The 19,122-nt window shown below is 43.1% G+C and overlaps 1 protein-coding gene and 1 pseudogene across 1 annotated transcript; both read right to left on the reverse strand.

Annotated features, from left to right (window-relative positions):
- Positions 1–221: 221 nt before the first annotated feature.
- Positions 222–12,331, reverse strand: LOC117917864 (annotated as a pseudogene).
- Positions 12,332–15,318: 2,987 nt separating this feature from the next.
- LOC117919228 (UDP-glycosyltransferase 74E2-like) lies at positions 15,319–17,385 on the reverse strand. Its single transcript, XM_034836361.1, has 2 exons — positions 16,601–17,385; positions 15,319–16,176 (listed from the first exon to the last, which is right to left on the reverse strand). Exons 1-2 carry the CDS (start codon positions 17,246–17,248, stop codon positions 15,454–15,456), a joined length of 1,371 nt encoding a protein of 456 aa, XP_034692252.1. The 5' UTR covers positions 17,249–17,385; the 3' UTR covers positions 15,319–15,453.
- Positions 17,386–19,122: the final 1,737 nt, after the last annotated feature.

Consider the following 19,122-nt stretch of genomic DNA (forward strand, 5'->3'; position numbering starts at 1 on the left):
TTCTCCTTAAACTTACACTTTCAAAACCTTTATTAATATCTTCATGCCCGTGATATAGTATTTTAATGTTTCTTAATATACTTCTCAATGCTTTGAGAGGATGTAATCTACCACCATGAATTTAACTTAATGAATAAAAATTAACGTTTTTGGCAATCTTAGTAAAATTGAAATAAGAGAAAATTAATAATATGGCTTCTCTTGTCCAAATTTTTGGCTACTGATGATAACTGAACATTTATATCCATAATTTTCCCAGAAAGTAAGAGAAAATTAATGTGCATGGGTCGGCATGCAAACTTGACAGAATTGTTTCTAGGAATCTTTATTGTGGTAGAATATCACTAGGAAAATTCAGAGTGAAAGTTACCATGCAACTAGTTTAGCCACAAACTCGTCAATGCATTTATCTGAACTTCCACCTTCATCAACTGCTTCCCTGGCCAAATTCTTCCATTTCATGGCATTACTTTTAATCCCTTTTAATCTATCACTTCCCATAACTTCCCCTATGCAATGCTCCAGGACTTCTCTTCTCACAATCCCCTTGTCGTCCGCTCGGGCTCTTAATCCTATCCCCCAAACATCTTCAACAAACTTGGCGTTGGTGGGTTGATCAGTAAATAGAGGGGCAACCACCATTGGAACTCCCAGGCTGAGTGCCTCCAGAATGGAGTTCCAACCGCCATGGGTGAGGAAGCATCCTAACGCCCTGTGCGCTAAAACCTCTAGCTGAGGACACCATGACACCACCAGGCTCTTTTCCGCTGTCTCCTCCTTGAAGTTTGAGGCAGTTTGGCCTGTTCAGATTCCCTGACCACCATCAAGAAGTAGGCATTGCTCCTCCTCAAACCCCAAGCTACTTCCTCCATTTGCTCGGGTTCTAGCTTCGCGAAGCTCCCGTATGAGGCGTAAACAACGGATCCATTAGGCTTGCTGTCAAGCCATTCCATGCAGACACCTGTGACTGGCTTGAGCATGTTAAGGCCATAGTCTTTGTCATCTCCAAGCCGTTTATCTAAGTAAGCAGAGGGAAGGGTTGGGCCGATCGTCCTGAGAGGACAGATCTTCGCCATCCAATATTCCACCACCTGGGAATTCAATGATAAACTTAGATTAACAAAAGAGTTTGATCAAAAACTTAATTTTACCCAAAAGATTAAGAATCCATTTGGTAATGATCCTAGAAAGAGCTTCTAATTAACTTTTTCTAGTACTTCAAATTTTTTTATCAAAAGAATTACTTTGAAGTGTTAGAAAAATAAATAACACTTATTAAAATTGTTCTCAAATAAATTCTAAGTCATTAGCTATCAGGTCAACTCAAGTAAGGCTTTTCCTTGGAAAAGGGGCGCTTGTTAACCCCATAAACATTTTATTTGACCCAGAAGAGAAACTATTAAGTACCAATAAATGTCTCAAACTAAAGGCTCCGGCCCAACTTAGGGTAAAGTGTAGGGACCCATCCCTGGTGACACGTGGCACACGTCCCCTGATGATACGTGGCACGTGATCCTATCCGGAGTATCCACATCCGGATTTTCCCAAGAGTACACGTGGCGCGCTTTCTTATCCGGACCACCGCCATTACTCATCCGACGACCTTTCATATTCCACCCGGATATGTTCATCCGGATCATTGGCCAAACCAAGCATTCCTCACTACGTCATTCTGGCATCCTGTCACAAATCATATTCCGATGCCTGTAGAGTGAAAAGACAGAAGTGACAACAAGTCACTTCCCACGATCTCTGACAGCCGTTCGTAGGATGAGGATGTCCCTGCCACCACCTAGTGGCATCATGGTAAACCAAAAAGCCTTCCATCATTTATGGAGGAGAGAGAGTTTCTAAATGATATATATATATGAACCTTCGCGCAAAGAAGGAGGTAAGCTTCTCAATACCTAGTAAAAGGCCAACTGTGCCATCTGCTTTTATCTCTCTTTCCATGGCTGACAAAACCATTGGAGGGTGTGTCCGGACACCCTGTCCGGACGCCTTTTGCAGGAACATCTGAATCAGGGATTTATATTGGTTGAGATCGTATGTCCATCCATTAGGCAACTACGTGGATCGCTGAGAATACGAGGCCTCAACATTGGCGCCGTCTGTGGGAATCTTTTTCGCTGATTCAGTAGCTAGCAAGGATGGCCACGCCTTCCCAAAGCCGTTCATCTGGTAGAAGAGAGGAAGATAATTCTGAATGGCGCCAAGCCATCGAGAGAAGGCAGTTAGCGAGCTAGCGACAACTACAAACTCTTCTCCAGGAGACGACGAGGTTAAGAGAAGAAAATGCAATATTACGTATCCAGGCATCGTCGACAGGTCTTCCCCGTCATCAGTGCTCCAGAGGCCAAGTGGCCAACTCAAGGCCTCATCTGGAGTCGATTTACCCCGAAACAGCGGGAGCAGTCCCTGAAACACGCAGCGCTAGGCCACATGAGCCACACACACCTATGCCTCAAGCTCCCCGTGAAGAGAGCTCAGATTCCACCCATTTCTCGTCAAAAAGACGACGTGACAGAAGATCCCAGTTGTCGGGCGCCATGCGTGCGAGACTAGGCCCCCAGCAACCTGGCAGGCCCAAGCCCCCAATAACCACCACAGGGGGAGTGCACCATGATCCTACGGTCACCCCCATACCACAGAACGTTCTCTCGCACCGTGACCCCTTGGTCACCCCCATGGTGCAGAACGTTCCACTGCACCAAGCGGCACGAAACATTGGGAAAAATCTCCCGAACGAGCCACCCATGGGCTCCATTAGCAAAAGGCTGGATGACATGCTCTCCACGCCTTTCTGCTCTCATATCATTCACTACGAGCCCCCAAGGGGATTTCTCGTACCAAAGTTTTCCACATACGATGGGTGCAGTGACCCCTTCGACCACATCATGCATTACCGACAGCTCATGACCCTCGACATAGGCAACGACCCGCTGCTGTGCAAAGTATTCCCTGCCAGTCTACAAGGACAGGCTCTCTCATGGTTCCATCGCCTACCTCCTAACTCGGTGGATAATTTCAGAGACCTTTCAAAAGCTTTCGTGGGACAATACCTATGCTCCGCCCGGCATAAGCAAAACATCAGCACCTTGCAAAATATAAAGATGAAGGATAATGAGTCATTAAGGGAGTTCGTGAAACGATTTGGCCAGGCTGTCCTACAAGTGGAAGCTTGCAGCATGGACGCTGTCCTACAGATCTTCAAGCGCAGCATCTGTCCAGGCACTCCATTTTTTGAGTCACTAGCTAAAAAGCCTCCCATGACGATGGACGACTTATTTCGACGTGCGAACAAGTACTCAATGCTTGAAGATGACGTACGGGCAGCCACCCAGCAAGTGTTGGTTGCCGGACAATCGCCCAAGGGAAGTACAGAGGGAAGCACTAAACTTCCGGACAGGCCAAGGCCACCTGATCGAAGGCAAGAAGGGCCGGGCCGCTCGGAAATGCCACCCCTCACACCACTTTCTATAACTTATGAGAAGCTTCTCCCTATGATCCAAAGCATGTCCGATTTCAGGTGGCCCAGGCCCCTCGGGTCGGATCCATCCAGGAGAGACCACAGTAAAAAGTGCGCTTACCACAAGGAGCACGGCCATACAACGGAGACGTGCAGAAGCCTTCAGTATTTGGTGGAAAGGCTTATAAAAGCGGGACATTTAAGGCAATACCTCCGCTCAAATGCCAGAGATGGAGATACCTCCCAGGGCCGCAACTCTGGGAACCCCGCGGCTCCAACCGCCCCCAAAGCCGTCATAAACTACATTAATGGAGGCCCGTCGGATGAAGAGCTCAAATCCAAGCGAAAAAGGCAGAAGTTGTTACGGGAAGCAATGGTGCGTGAGCGTATCAATTCCATTCGGCCTGGGATAACAGAAGGGGGCTCTCGCCCCATAGACGAGACAATCACTTTTCCTCCAGTAGATCCTACGCGGATATTACGTCCGCACCATGATGCCCTCATTCTATCCTTGGGGATAGACAAATTCGACGTAAGGCGCATCCTAATTGACCCAGGCAGCTCAGCCGATCTGGTGCAAGCATCAGTCATAAGCCACATGGGACACAACTTAGTCGGTCTCGAAAACCCTGGAAGGATTTTATCCGGATTCAACGGGGCATCGACTATCTCGTTGAGAGACATTGTGCTGCCAGTCCAAGCTGGCCCAGTCACTCTCAACGTTCAATTTTCGGTAGTACAGGACCTATCGCCCTTCAATGTTATCTTGGGGCGTACATGGCTGCACTGCATGAAAGTCATCCCCTCCACGTATCATCAGATGGTAAGTTTTCTTACTGAAGATGGGCAAATCAACCTGTATGGCAGTCAGCTAGCCGCTCGCCAATGCTACCAGATAGCAAGAGAAGCAGGGACTAGTCGGGAGAATGAACCCCTCCCCGAGTCCGCCCATGCACTCGACCAATAGCAGTCACTGTGTCCGGTGGATAGAGATCCCCCGGTAGCAGATCCCTTGCAAACAATCCAAATTTCAGAGGAAGATTCTCATCTTACTCACATTAGTTCCCTTTTAACGCCCGAAGAAACCCAGAACATCCAAGACGTCCTCCGGCAAAACCGTGACGTTTTTGCATGGGCACACTCTGATATGAAGGGAATTCACCCCTCGATAGTCTCGCATAAGCTCAACGTTTTACCAACGGCAAAACCTATCCGACAAAGGGTTAGACGTTTTCACCCGGATAGACAAAAAATCATCCGGACGGAGGTTGACAAACTGCTAGAAGCCGGATTCATCAAAGAAGTAGAGTATCCGGATTGGTTGGCAAATGTAGTAGTGGTACCCAAAAAAGAAGGCAAGTGGCGGGTTTGTGTTGACTATACCAACCTCAATAAAGCATGTCCAAAAGACAGTTTTCCTTTGCCACGAATAGATCAGATTGTGGATTCCACCGCTGGACAAGGGATGCTCTCCTTCCTGGACGCTTTCTCCGGGTATCACCAAATCCCCATGGCCCCAGATGATCAAGAAAAAACAGCCTTCATAACGCCACACGGACTGTACTGTTACAAAGTCATGCCATTTGGTCTCAAAAACGCTGGCGCCACTTATCAAAGGCTGATGACAAAGATATTCAAACCTCTAATCGGCCGCACAGTAGAGGTATATATTGATGACATCGTGGTTAAAAGCAAAACTCGTGAGGAGCATGTTCTCCACTTACAAGAGGTTTTTCACCTCTTGAGGAAGTTCGACATGAAGTTGAACCCTTCCAAATGCGCCTTTGGCGTAAGTGCTGGAAAATTCCTGGGCTTTATGGTCAGTCAAAGGGGAATAGAGGTGAGCCCAGATCAAGTCAAGGCAGTCATAGAAACATCACCCCCCAGGAACAAAAAGGAATTACAGCGCCTCACAGGCAAGCTCGTCGCCCTAGGGCGTTTTATAGCCCGTTTCACCGATGAGCTACAACCCTTCTTCTTGGCAATCCGCAAAGCAGGACCAAGTGGATGGACAGACAGCTGCCAAAACGCTTTTGAAAAGATCAAGCAGCGCCTCATGCAACCACCCATCCTAAGCAGCCCCATCCCCAAAGAAAAATTGTATATGTACCTGGCTGTCTCAGAGTGGGCAATTAGCGCTGTCTTATTCCGCTGCCCATCGCCCAAGGAGCAAAAACCCATCTACTACATCAGCAGAGCGTTAGCAGATGTAGAAACCAGATATTCAAAGATGGAATTAACGGCCTTAGCTCTTCGAAGTGCCGCCCAGAAGCTTCGCCCCTATTTCCAAGCACACCCGGTGGTCGTATTAACTGACCAACCCCTTCGCAATATCTTACACAAGCCGGACCTAACCGGGAGAATGCTTCAATGGTCCATAGAATTGAGTGAATTTGGAATCGAGTACCAACCCAGATTGTCCGTAAAAGGCCAAGTAATGGCTGACTTCGTGTTGGAATACTCACGAAGGCCCATCCAAAATAACGAAACAAGTGAAAAACAATGGTGGACATTGCGGGTTGATGGAGCCTCACGATCATCCGGCTCCGGAGTAGGGCTCCTGTTGCAATCCCCAACCGGGGAACAGTTGGAGCAAGCCATCCGGTTGGAGTTCCACGCTTCTAACAATGAAGCGGAGTATGAAGCCATCTTATCCGGATTGGATCTCGCCCTGGCTCTATCCGTCTCTAGGCTTCGAGTCTATAGTGATTCCCAACTTGTGGTAAGACACGTTCAAAACGAATACGAAGCCAAGGATGAGCGCATGGCACAATACTTAAACAAAGTAAAAGATACCTTGCAGCGATTCACCGAGTGGACAATTGAAAAAATCAGGCGGACCGAAAATTCGCGTGCCGACGCCCTGGCAGGTATAGCTGCTTCCCTCCCCACCAAGGAAGCAATACTATTGCCTATATATGTGCAAGCCAAACCTTCCATCACGGAAGCCTCCACTTGCAACGCCATTATGACAAGCGAAATGGATGACGAGGGTTGGATGAAGGATATCATTGAATACCTCCGGACAGGCACCCTGCCTGAAGAACCTAAGCAAGCGCACAAGATCCGGGTGCAAGCCGCCCGCTTCACCCTGGTTGAAAGGCACCTGTACAAGCGATCCTTCACAGGCCCCTACCTCAGATGTCTCAAACATTCAGAGGCACTGTATGTACTAGCTGAATTGCACGAGGGAGTATGTGGAAATCATGCTGGAGGGCGATCACTGGCACATAGAGCCCATTCGCAAGGTTATTACTGGCCTACGATGAAAAAAGACGCGGCGGCATACGTCAAAAATGCGACAAATGTCAAAGGCACGCCCCCATATCACATATGCCAGCGGGAGAATTGAAAACAATCTCAGGACCCTGGCCCTTTGCACAGTGGGGCATGGACATAGTAGGACCTTTACCAGCCGCACCGGCCCAGAAGAAATTCCTGCTCGTTGCCACGGACTACTTCAGTAAATGGGTAGAAGCTGAAGCATATGCTAGCATCAAAGACAAAGATGTCACCAAATTCGTATGGAAAAACATCATTTGTCGCTTCGGAATTCCCCAAACAATCATAGCAGACAACGGTCCACAATTTGACAGCAAGATTTTCCGAAATTTCTATTCAGAACTCAATATCAGGAACTCATATTCTACACCACGCTATCCTCAAAGTAATGGGCAAGCAGAGGCCACAAACAAGACTCTAGTCACTGCCTTGAAGAAAAGACTAGAGCAAGCCAAAGGAAAATGGGTGGAGGAGCTACCCGGCGTCCTATGGGCTTACCGAACCACACCCGGACGTCCAACAGGGAATACCCCCTTCGCCCTCGCATACGGAATGGACGCAATCATTCCTACTGAAATTGGGCTGCCCACTATCCGGACCGAAGCAAGAAGGCAGGAGGACGCAAATACAGACCTAGGAAGGAACTTGGACTGGGCGGACGAAATAAGAGAAACTGCAGCCATCCGGATGGCAGACTATCAGCAAAGGGCATCGGCTCACTACAATCGCAAAATAAAGCCCAGAAGCTTCAAAAATGGTACGCTAGTCCTTAGAAAAGTTTTTGAAAATACTGCTGACATAGGGGCAGGAAAGTTCCAAGCCAATTGGGAAGGCCCCTACATAGTATCTAAAACAAGTGAAAGTGGAGCCTATCATCTACAGAAGTTAGATGGAACCCCATTGCAGCGACCATGGAATGTATCTAATCTAAAGCAGTATTACCAATGAAAGAAGAGGCATGAGATAGAAATACAAAGTGAACAAAATATATTTTATTGATACTTATGAAACAAATCATATATGGAAACACCTCCGGACCACAAAAGTACAGAAAGAAGATAGCAGATTTTCTTTTACAAAAAGAAAAGACTCTCATTGAGTAGGTTTGCTGCGCAGCTTCTCCTCTTCGCCCGGAGGAATTGAAGGAACGTCCTGTTTGATGCCATGTTTCTTCATACAGCAGCGGTAGCCAAATAAGTACATCTCATCAACTTGCTTCTGGTACTCCGCTTCAAGTTCCTCCCTTTCCGCAGCAAACTCACCCTCCAGTTCTTCTTTTTGCGCTGATAAGCGCAACTGCAACTCTTCTCTCCGCCTCTTCTCAATAGACACCTCTGTCCGGAGGTGCCTCACCTCCTTCCTCAAAAGAGCCATCTCATCCTCCGCCTCAAAAAGGTGAGCTTCCATAAAATCCTCTCGGCTCTTTGCCTCAGCAAGCTCCTCTTGAAGAACCTCATTCTCCTCTCGAGCAGTAGATGAACTGGCTTCAGCCTGCTCCAGTCTCAAACGCAGCTTCTCTTCATCGCTCTTTCGCTGAGACACGAAGGATTTCGTATACTCAGCAGTCTCTAGCAGGTCAGAAAGAAGATTGCGTTGATGAGCCATACCGCGAAGGCCACTCACCAGTTGCAAAATAATATTCAAACAAAGAAAGGCAAAGTTACAAATCATGTCACAAGCCCATCAGCATGACAAAAGAAATCAAGGCACAAATTATACCATCTCCACTGTCTCGAACATCTGCGCTGAAGGTACTCCAACGTCTGCGCCAGATGGAATCTGTTTTAGCTTCTCTTCCATCTCCGCATAGCTGAAAAGGCCAGCAGGGATGAAAGTGGCATCATCAAAAGGACCCTCTCCCAAGGAGGCGTTGGAGAGTGATTCCTCCTCCGGAACCACACCTTCAACATTCTCAACCGCTTGGGCCTCTTTGGGTGGAACCTCAGCCGACACCAGCACTGGGACGGCTGGGCTCTCTTCCGCCATCTCCGCCTCTCCGCCTTCCGGGTGACCCTCCGGGACGAATGAACAGCTGACTTCGATGCCTTCTAAGAACCGATCCTGAAGACGCCCAGCAAGGCCAGACTTCAAGTCGCGTACCAGACGCAACTTTCTTCTAGTTGGCCCCCTCACAGGCACAGAGGCACGAGGGCTTGGCCCAGGTAAAGGCAACTCCTGGCTGTCTGCCCCCATTTCTCCTGTTGGGGGTGTCACAGGAGGCAAGTTGGCAACACCAGAGGCTCGGGCCACACCCTCAACCGGGTGAGTAGATCCGGGTTGGTTTATTGAGGTCGCTTCCTCAGTCAGAAGAGCCATCCGAACGTCTGGCGCCACTGAAGGACCCGAAAGATTTAGGCCCCTAATAAACTCAAAAGTGCTCAAGATAGAAAGCGGGAGTGGATTTTCCGGCTCTTGTATTGTGCATTCCTTTTCATAGCCAATGGGAGGCAGTACAAACTCCTTCGGAGGAGTTAGGATTTTCACTGCCTTTCCCTTATTTTTCTTACTCAGCTTCTTCTTCTTCTTCGCTGGAGCACCAGCAGGTGGAGAGGACGCGGACCGTTTCCCACCCGGAGCCTTCCGCAGAAGCCCTTCTTGTCTTTTCTTCTCCCGCTTGTTGAGACGGGCCTTGCGTGTCCGGGCATCTGCCTTCCGCACCCCCTCATAGAAAGGAAGGTCTTCAAGAGTGAAATGCTCCCCAGCCACCACTTCCTCAGGCAGCCGCCTAGGGAGTATGTTCAGAACGTATGTCTGAGGCCCCTGGACTACCAAACGGAGGTTCTGCGCAGAAAGCAGCAGCTCGCAACTCCGCTCAGTCGAAGTAATTTCGAAAAGTTTTTTCAAGCGGTCGAACGAAGCCTTCTCCACCCAGTCCACCAGTTTTCCCCTTTTATTCTAGCCTGCACCCACGCAAGCAAAATGTGTCAGCCACCTAAACAATGCTGACTCACAAACCACGCAGAAACAGGAAGTAGCCTAAGTTATACCTGGAATCTTCAGTGACTGATTGGGAACAAAGGGCCTATCCGGATGCTCCGCCAAACCTGCCCATATGCCCTTGACCAGCACCTGCCCCTTGGCGGCTCTTTTAGTCGAATCCGGTAGGTTGGTCACCAGTTGCAGAGACGGAAGGCTAGCGACGAAGCTAAAAATATTACTCTTCGCCTTCTTGATCGAGTAAACAAAGAGAACCTCCAGTAGTGAGAGGTCCAAATTAAACAGCATACTCAGGATGCTACACCCCATCAGCACCCGGATCATGTTGGGATGTGCACACACTGGAGGAATCTGGGTGAAATGCAGAAATTCCTTGACCAGAGACGGGAGAGGGAACCGGAGACCAGCATTGAACTGCTCCTTGGTAAAAAACATCGCGTTTTCTTCCGGATTCTCAGGAAGCACGCCCTCTCCATCAAAAAGTTCCACAGACACACCATTGGGAATACAGAACCGGTCGCAAAATTCCTTCACGTTCAATTTCTCCATAGATTTCTCAGCACGAGCGTCACCAGACGGGCGACCTGAAGTAACTTCCTTGGTAACAGACATTTTTTAACCTAAAGATGAAGCAGAATCTGCATGAAAAGAATCCAACAAGTCAAACAAACAAAATCGACCCCACAAAACCTTAAACTCTACCCCACAAAAGATTCAATACCCCACCAAAAAGCGTAGGGGGGCAATAGAAACCCCGAATACAACCAAAACGCAGAAAGAAGCCCTAGAGCCTGACATCAACAGTCAGTCGCCCAAACAGCTTCCCCAAGCAAATCAAAAGCAAACCAAGAAAAGAGGATACAAGAAGGAGAGAAACCAGAATAGAGATGCGTACCAAGTGCAAACTGGAAAACAGGGTCGAAAAACGCAAATGCAGTCACCGTCACGACCTGAATGCTGCCGGAAACACTCACAAGCAAAGACACACAGAAGGCAGATGAAGCAATAGCAAAAAATGCAGTAAGAAAACTGCAAACGGGAGGCCACAGGCTGCTATTTATAGGAGACAGCCCCTCGGTATTCCAAACGTTCAACAAACGCTATCATTAGACCGACACATCGCCTAGTGAATACCCAGAGACGGCGGCTCGCCGTAAATGCTCTCCTGTCTCTTCGCCCCCGCTCCCCACGTGGCCCAATGAACACAAAAAGCAAACTTCGATTTCAAAAAGGCAATCATTCTTTTTTAACCCGCCTATTTTGCTGAGGCAAAATCGATAAGTTAAAAAGGGGGGCATTGTAGGGACCCATCCCTGGTGACACGTGGCACACGTCCCCTGACGATACGTGGCACGTGATCCTATCCGGAGTATCCACATCCGGATTTTCCCAAGAGTACACGTGGCGCGCTTTCCTATCCGGACCACCGCCATTACTCATCCGACGACCTTTCATATTCCACCCGGATATGTTCATCCGGATCACTGGCCAAACCAAGCATTCCTCACTACGTCATTCTGACATCCTGTCACAAATCATATTCCGATGCCTGCAGAGTGAAAAGACAGAAGTGACAGCAAGTCACTTCCCACGATCTTTGACAGTCGTTCGTAGGATGAGGATGTCCCTGCCACCACCTAGTGGCATCATGGTAAACCAAAAAGCCTTCCATCATTTATGGAGGAGAGAGAGTTTCTAAATGATATATATATATATATATATATATATATATATATATATGAACCTTCGCGCAAAGAAGGAGGTAAGCTTCTCAATACCTAGTAAAAGGCCAACTGTGTCATCTGCTTTTATCTCTCTTTCCATGGCTGACAAAACCATCGGAGGGTATGTCCGGACACCCTGTCCGGACGCCTTTTGCAGGAACATCTGAATCAGGGATTTATATTGGTTGAGATCGTATGTCCATCCATTAGGCAACTACGTGGATCGCTGAGAATACGAGGCCTCAACATAAAGTACCTTACCTTTTCCTCTAACTTATAAAAGGTGTTGCAGAACACCCAGTCTACCTTCTCAATATTGGAGAACTGATTCACAAGCATGTCGCAGAAACCGGGGTAGGAGCCGTAAAGATAAACAAGAGATGGCAGGTCGCAGGCTTGAAGAGGGAACAATCCAGGAACCACAACTTCAGGCTCTGAAAGAAGAAGCTTGAGCATACCCTGGTGGACATGGTAGTATATGTTGTTGACCGTACAAGACTGAGTGAAAAACACAGCCCCCACAAGCCCTAACTTCTTGGCAACATCAAGAGCCCAAGGCAAGAATGCATCATACACAACACAATCAACTGGACACCCTGAGCTTTTGAGCTTCTCAATGAGGCTGCCCAGGGTTTCTGAGCCAACCACCTGGAACCGCTCCAAGTAGGTGCCGCCACTCCCCGCTTGGGCGAAGCCGCCGTCATCATAGCCATCGGAGATGGTCTCGACGGCGATGGGACCGGAGTCTCCAAGCAAGGACTTGGAGATGAAGCGTGTAGCAACCAGTGTGACTTTGGCCCCATTGTGCACCAAACGCTTGGAGAATTGGAGCATAGGGTTTATGTGGCCTTGGCTTGGAAATGGGAGGACTAGGCAGTGAGCTTTGTGGGTTCTCTTTTCCTTTTCCATGTTCCTTCAAATCTCCACACACTCTTGAGCTCTTACTTTCTTCCTGTTTACACTTAAAAATGGAAAATCATCCCTCCAAACATAGCTTTTTATATTACGTACGTAGACGATTACTCTCCAATTTTCTTATTATTTAATCTACGTCAGATCAGATAAAAGAATTGAATCTCATTTTCTATGTAGAAGAGTTAAAAAATGTAAGATTAAAGATAAGCATGCAATAGAATGCGATTCTACTTGAGTTATTATTAATTTACGTGGGTGTTTGATAAATCAACTTAAAAACTTAAAAGTGATTTAATAAATTAATTTAAGTCATTAAATAAATTAAGTATATTTGATAAAATAATTTAATGATATAATTTCATATAAAAAAATAACTTTAAATAATAACTAAAAATAATTAACTTATTCTTAAATCAATATATTTATTTTACCTTTTTACCTTTATTTATTTTAATTACCTCTATGATCTTTTTGTTATTCAACGATCTTTATTGTTATTCAACCTTCTTTGCTTTAATTATAATTTATGAGAATAAATATCTCAATTTAATGATTTAAAATAAATTTTAAGTTAATTTTATCAAATAACCTTAAAGTAAAAATTAAGTAATTAGTTCTAAATCAATAAATTAAATATAATTTAACTTAAATTCAACTTAAATTATTAAGTAAAATTTTAAGTCTTACCGATATAACTTTTCTATAAAATATAATATATAAATATTTAGTCTATTAATTTTATATTCCAGAGTATATAATTTACATTGTCCCTTTTCAATACACACCCTAGCTCGTGACAACTTGTTTGACTAGAAAGTTTAAAGTATGTAATCTTTTTTGTTAAACAAATATAGGGATGGTGAATGAGTTGTGAGAGGGTCTTGTGGTTACTGGTTATTGAATGTTTAATGTCATATTCCAAGTTTGGAGTATATGGGTAGGCTGTAGGTATGACATGTGATTGTTGTCATCAATGATGTGTGTAGAGAAGTGGACATGTGAGGGTGAGATTGCTCATAGCTTCTATCTTTATATTCTTTCCCCCTAAGATAAGAAATTGTTTGCATTTATATACCTTCTTTTTTCTTTTACTTTTTCTTTATACAATTTGTACATGATTGACCAGCTAGTACTTTTGCTTAATATTTTGTCCTTTTGAGCATATATTCCAAAACTATTGTTAGACCAAGGGTATGATTTGAGAGTTTTGGGGAGTGATTATATGAGGTTGGGAATATTTTTTAATATTTAAAAAAAATTCTTATAAATATTTTTATAGATTTTAACAATTATTTTTAAAATTTTTAAACTCACTTGAACTGATTCTTGAGCTATAATTTAATGAATATTTATTTTAATAATTATTTTATTATGTAAAATATTAGGATGAATAGGGTAAAAATTGTTAGTTTTTATTTATATCCAAATATTAAGCAATTTTCCATAAATGACATTTAATTTAAAGTGATTTAGTTCTTAATTTTTTTTTTCTTAAATAAGTGATTGTTTTCTTCACTTATCACTTTCTAAGGTAATTTGCTATTGAAAAAAATAATAATTCTCTACTTTTGTCTAAATTAAAAAGTCAACTTTTCCCTTGAGAGTTAGTAAATTCCTCGACCTAAAATCTCTACAACCCCATCCTATTAATACACCTGCCCCAAAAATTCAATTAATGCACTACCCAACTAAACCAATTAAAGACCAAATCCAATTAGTACCCTCACACAACTAAACCTTATATACCTACACTACCATCACCTCTTCCATACCTTTTTTAACTTCTTTCATCATTCTTCTTCCCAAGAAAACATTAGGTTAAAAATCTTCCGTTCTTCAAGCTTCTTGGACACAAAGAGTAAGGTATTGAGGTCAGTTCAAAGTCAATTTCAAATTTTCCACATCATTAATGTATTATATTTGGAATCTACAAATAATATTAGGTTCTTTCCAAATGAATATATTTAGGCTTATTATTTATGTTATTTTTGGAAAATCTTTGTCATGAAAATAATTGGGAAGACATTGAGGATGAATCCGGAGATGAATGGAGGGTGAAAATTCTAAAAAGGGTGGGGAAAGAAAAAAGCAAAAGGAGAGGAGATCATTGGCATTATTCGAAACCCTGACAATTTGCAGGCGGTAAAGCATCGACTCCTTGTGGGACCATGAATGCTATTTAGACCAAAAATAATAAACCTTGACAATCTGTCCTATAATAAAGTATTGGCTAAAAGATAGTCGTCTAACTCTTTGGGAATGCACACCTTGGAGCCATCCAACTTCTTGGTGTCGAACATCTCATAGTTATCTATCTCCTTGGAGTTGCACCCCTTGGAGTCGTAAGAAATAGAGAAGAATAGTATGCAAAGAGAACTTTAAGTTTCTTCTGAAAATTTTTTAGGATATGAAGAGAGTAAAATAAAAGAAAAGAAATGGAGGAAGGTGAGTGTGTATTAAGTTGTAAGGGCACTTTAGCCTTTGTATTAGGGGTATTTTAGTCCTTAAAAAAAGCATAGTTGAGATGGTGGGTGTAAAGAGTTTAGGTTGGGGCATATATAAATTCTCTATTTTTTTCATATTTTTCTCCTCTCAATTAGTACTTTTCTCTTCTTGATGCATATTTCCAATACCCAATCGTGATCGTTTTCTCTTCTCAAGTATTTGCAATATTCAAATACAAACCCTTCTACTTTGTGTTTCTTATGCTACTGTTTTCCACTATTCACATTCCCAATCTTTGAGATCACATATTTTTGGAGGTTATTTATATCGAAAATTAATTTTTAAATTTTAGGTTCCACTTTCTTAGAAAATTTTCCTTCCTAGACGCTTTGGAGCACTTCAAATTTTCCCAGAATCTAAATAAACCCCATAAATTGATCCTTAATAAAATGGCCTCTCTTGTCCAAATTTTTGGTTGCTGATGATAACTGACCATTTATATCCATAATTTTCCCAGAAAGTAAGAGAAAATTAATGTCCATGGGCAGGGATGCAAAGTTGACTGATGCATTTCATAGATCAAAGGATACATATTGAAAAACCATTTTTCCAAGACAAGCGAAGCTGTTTCTAAGGATCCATATTGTGGTAGAAAATCACTAGGAAAATTCAGTGTGAAATTTAGCAAACAGCAAGTTTGGCAACAAATTCATCAATGCATTTATCTGAACTTCCACCTTCATCAACTGCTTCCCTGGCCAAATTCTTCCATTTCATGGCATTGTTTTTAATCTCTTTTAATCCATCACTTCCCATCACGTTCCCTATGCAATCCTCCAGGACTTCTCTTCTCACAATCCCCTTGTGGTCCGCTCGAGCCCTTAATCCTATCCCCCAAACATCTTCAACAAACTTGGCGTTGGTGGGTTGATCAGTCCATAGAGGGGCAACCACCATTGGAACTCCCAGGCTGAGCGCCTCCAGAGTGGAGTTCCAACCGCCATGGGTGAGGAAGCATCCTATCGCCCTGTGTGCTAAAACCTCCAGCTGGGGACACCATGACACCACCAGGCCCTTTTCCGCTGTCTCCTCCTTGAAGTTTTGAGGCAGTTTGGCCTGCTCAAGTTCCCTGACCACCATCAAGAAGTAGGCATTGCTCCTCCTCAAACCCCAAGCTACTTCCTCCATTTGCTCCGGTTCTAGCACCGCGAAGCTCCCGAATGAGGCGTAAACAACAGATCCATTAGGCTTGCTGTCCAGCCATTCCATGCAGGCACCGGTGACTGGCTTGAGCATGTTAAGGCCATAGTCTTTGTCATCTCCAAGCCGTTTATCTAAGTAAGCCGAGGGAAGGGTTGGGCCGATTGTCCTGAGCGGACAGATCTTCGCCATCCAATCCACCACCTGGGAATTCAATGACAAACTTAGATCAACGAAAGAGTATCAAATACTTAATTTGACCCAAAAGATTAAGAATTGATTTTAGGAAGAATTTGTAACTTTTTTATCACTTAAAATTTTTTATTAAAAGATTACTGTTTAAGTGTTGAAAAAATTGAAACGTTTCTTAGAATTAATGTAAAACAAGCTCTAAGTCATTAACTATAAGCTCAATTCAAACAGAATTTTTCCTTGGAAAAGGGTGCTTTGTTACCCTGATAAACATTTTATTTGACCCAAAAGAGAACCTATTAAGTGATGAGTCAATAAATGTCTCAACCTAAAAGCTCCTAGTTCTAACATAGTCCTATGTCTTTTTTAACCCAAGTTGTTAAATGATAAGTACTCAACAATGTACATGGAGCCAAATTAGGGTGAAGTACCTTACCTTTTCCTCTAACTTGTAGAAGGTGTTGCAGAACACCCAGTCTACCTTCTCAATATTGGAGAACTGATTCACAACCATGTCGAAGAGAGCTGGGTAGGAGCCGTAAAGATAAACAAAAGATGGCAGGTCGCAGGCTTGAAGAGGGAACAATCCAGGAACCACAACTTCAGGCTCTGAAAGAGGAAGCTTGAGCATACCCTGGTGGACATGGTAGTATATGTCGTTGACTGTACAAGACTGAGTGAAAAACACAGCCCCCACAAGCCCTAACTGCTTGGCGACATCAAGAGCCCAAGGCAAGAATGCATCATACACAACACAATCAACTGGACACCCTGAGCTTTTGAGCTTCTCAATGAGGCTGCCCAGGGTTTCTGAGCCAACCACCAGAAACCGCTCCAAGTAGGCGCCGTCACTCTCCGCTTGGGCGGAGCCGCCTTCATCATAGCCATCAGAGATGGTCTCAATGGTGATGGGACCGGAGTCTCCAACCAAGGACTTGGAGATGAAGCGTGTAGCAGCTAGTGTGACTTTGGCCCCATTGTGCACCAAACGCTTGGAGAATTGGAGCATAGGGTTTATGTGGCCTTGGCTTGGATATGGGAGGACTATGCAGTGGGCTTTGTGGGTTCTCTTTTCCTTCTCCATATTCCTTAAAATCTTCACACTCTTGAGCTCTTGCGCTCTTCCTGTTTTCACTTATAAACGGAAAATCCCTCCAACCGTAGCATGTTTTTGTCCAAATAAAAGAATTGAATCTCATTTTCCACTCAGAAGAGTTAAAAATGAAATATCAAAGATAAGCATACAATAGAATGAGACCCACACTAGAGTTATTATTAATTTATAGGTACAACTTTTCCATAAAATACAACATAAAAATATTTAGTATATTAATTTCCTATTCCAACTATATAATTTAAAGTGTTCATATTCAATACAAACACTACCTTGTGACAACTTGCTTGACAAGAAAGTGTGAACTATGTCATCTTCTTTGTTAAACAAATATGGAGATGGCGAAACCAAGAAAGGGTTGTGACTTGTGAGGGGGGTCTTGTGGTTACTGGTTATTGAATGTTTGTTGGTTTATTACCAATTTTATTAATTAACAAGTTTGGACTGTATAGGTGGGCTGTTGGCATTACATGTGATTGTTGTCATCTATGATGTGTGTAAAGAAGTGGACATGTGAGGGTGAGATTGCTCATAGCTTCTATCCTCCAAGATGTCCAATCTATGCATGCATACTATTTTGAGAGGCTATTTTTTATTTTCTTACCCCCTAAGATAAGAATAAACATATTTTTGAGTTGATTGCATTTATATTCCTTCTTTTTTTCCTTTTACTTTTTCTTTATATAATATGCACAATGACTAGTAATTTGGCTTATTATTTTGTCCTTTTTTGCAAATGGAGGATATATTGGACAAATATTGGTAGACCAAGAGTATGATTTGGCATTTATGGAAAGTGATTATATGAGGTTGGGAAGATTTTCTAATATTTGAAAAAGTTTTTCTTATAAATATCTTGATAAATTTTTAAAATTTAAAAACTCACTTGAAATGATTCTTAAACTATGATTTAATGAATATTTATTTTAGTAATTTTTTATTATGTAAAATGTTACAAGGAATACCGTTAAAATTGTTAGTTTTTATTTATATCTAAATATTAACCAATTTTTCATAAATGATATTTAATTTAAGGTGATTTTTTTTCCTTAAATAAGTGCTTGTTTTCTTCACTTATCACTTTTTAACGTAATTTTGTTAGTTAAAAAGAAAATAATAATTCTTTTACTTCTGTCTAAATTTAAAAAGTCACCTTTTTCCTTTAGAGTTTGTAAATACCTTGACCTAAAATCTTTACAACCCTATCCTATTAATACACTCATCCTAAAAATCCTATTAATATACTACCTAACTAAACCAAAGACCAAATCCTATTAATACCCTCACCCAACTAAACCTAGTATACCTACACTACCATCTCCTTTTTTACCTTCTTTCATAATTCTTCTTCTTTCGATGAAAACGTTAGCTTAAAAATCTTTTTCTTAAAGCTTCTAAGACACAAAGACTAAAGTATTGAGGTAAGTTCAGAGTTAATTCCAAATTTTTCACATCATCAATGTATTATATTGGGAGTCTTCAAATAATGTTAGGTTCTCTGCACATGAATATATTTAGGCTTATCATTTATGTTATTTTTAGTAAATTTTTATCATGAAAGTACTTGGGAAGACATTGATGAGGATGAATTTGGAGATGATTGGGGGGAAGGAAAGGGAGAGGAGGTCATTAACGTTATTCAAAATCCTGACAACCCATAGGCAATAAAACATCGACTCCTTAGGGGACCATCAACACTATTTAGACCTAACACGATAAACCTCAACTATCTATCCTACAATAGAGTATTGGCTAAAAGATAGTTGTCTAGCTCCTTGGCATTGCACACCTTGGAGCCATCCAACTCCTTAGTGTTGATCGTCCTATAGTCATTTATCATCTTG

Source organism: Vitis riparia, chromosome 7, assembly GCF_004353265.1.
Source record: "Vitis riparia cultivar Riparia Gloire de Montpellier isolate 1030 chromosome 7, EGFV_Vit.rip_1.0, whole genome shotgun sequence".
NCBI classification, from domain to species: domain Eukaryota; kingdom Viridiplantae; phylum Streptophyta; class Magnoliopsida; order Vitales; family Vitaceae; genus Vitis; species Vitis riparia.

What these genes read in the sequence shown, in the direction of transcription:
- LOC117919228 (XM_034836361.1), bottom strand. Translation starts at nt 17,248, where the DNA reads ATGGAGAAGGAAAAGAGAACCCACAAAGCCCACTGCATAGTCCTCCCA. An exon ending in TCTACAAGTTAGAGGAAAAG is followed by an intron (nt 16,177 to 16,600) that starts GTAAGGTACTTC and finishes TTGAATTCCCAG; the next exon opens with GTGGTGGATTGGATGGCGAA.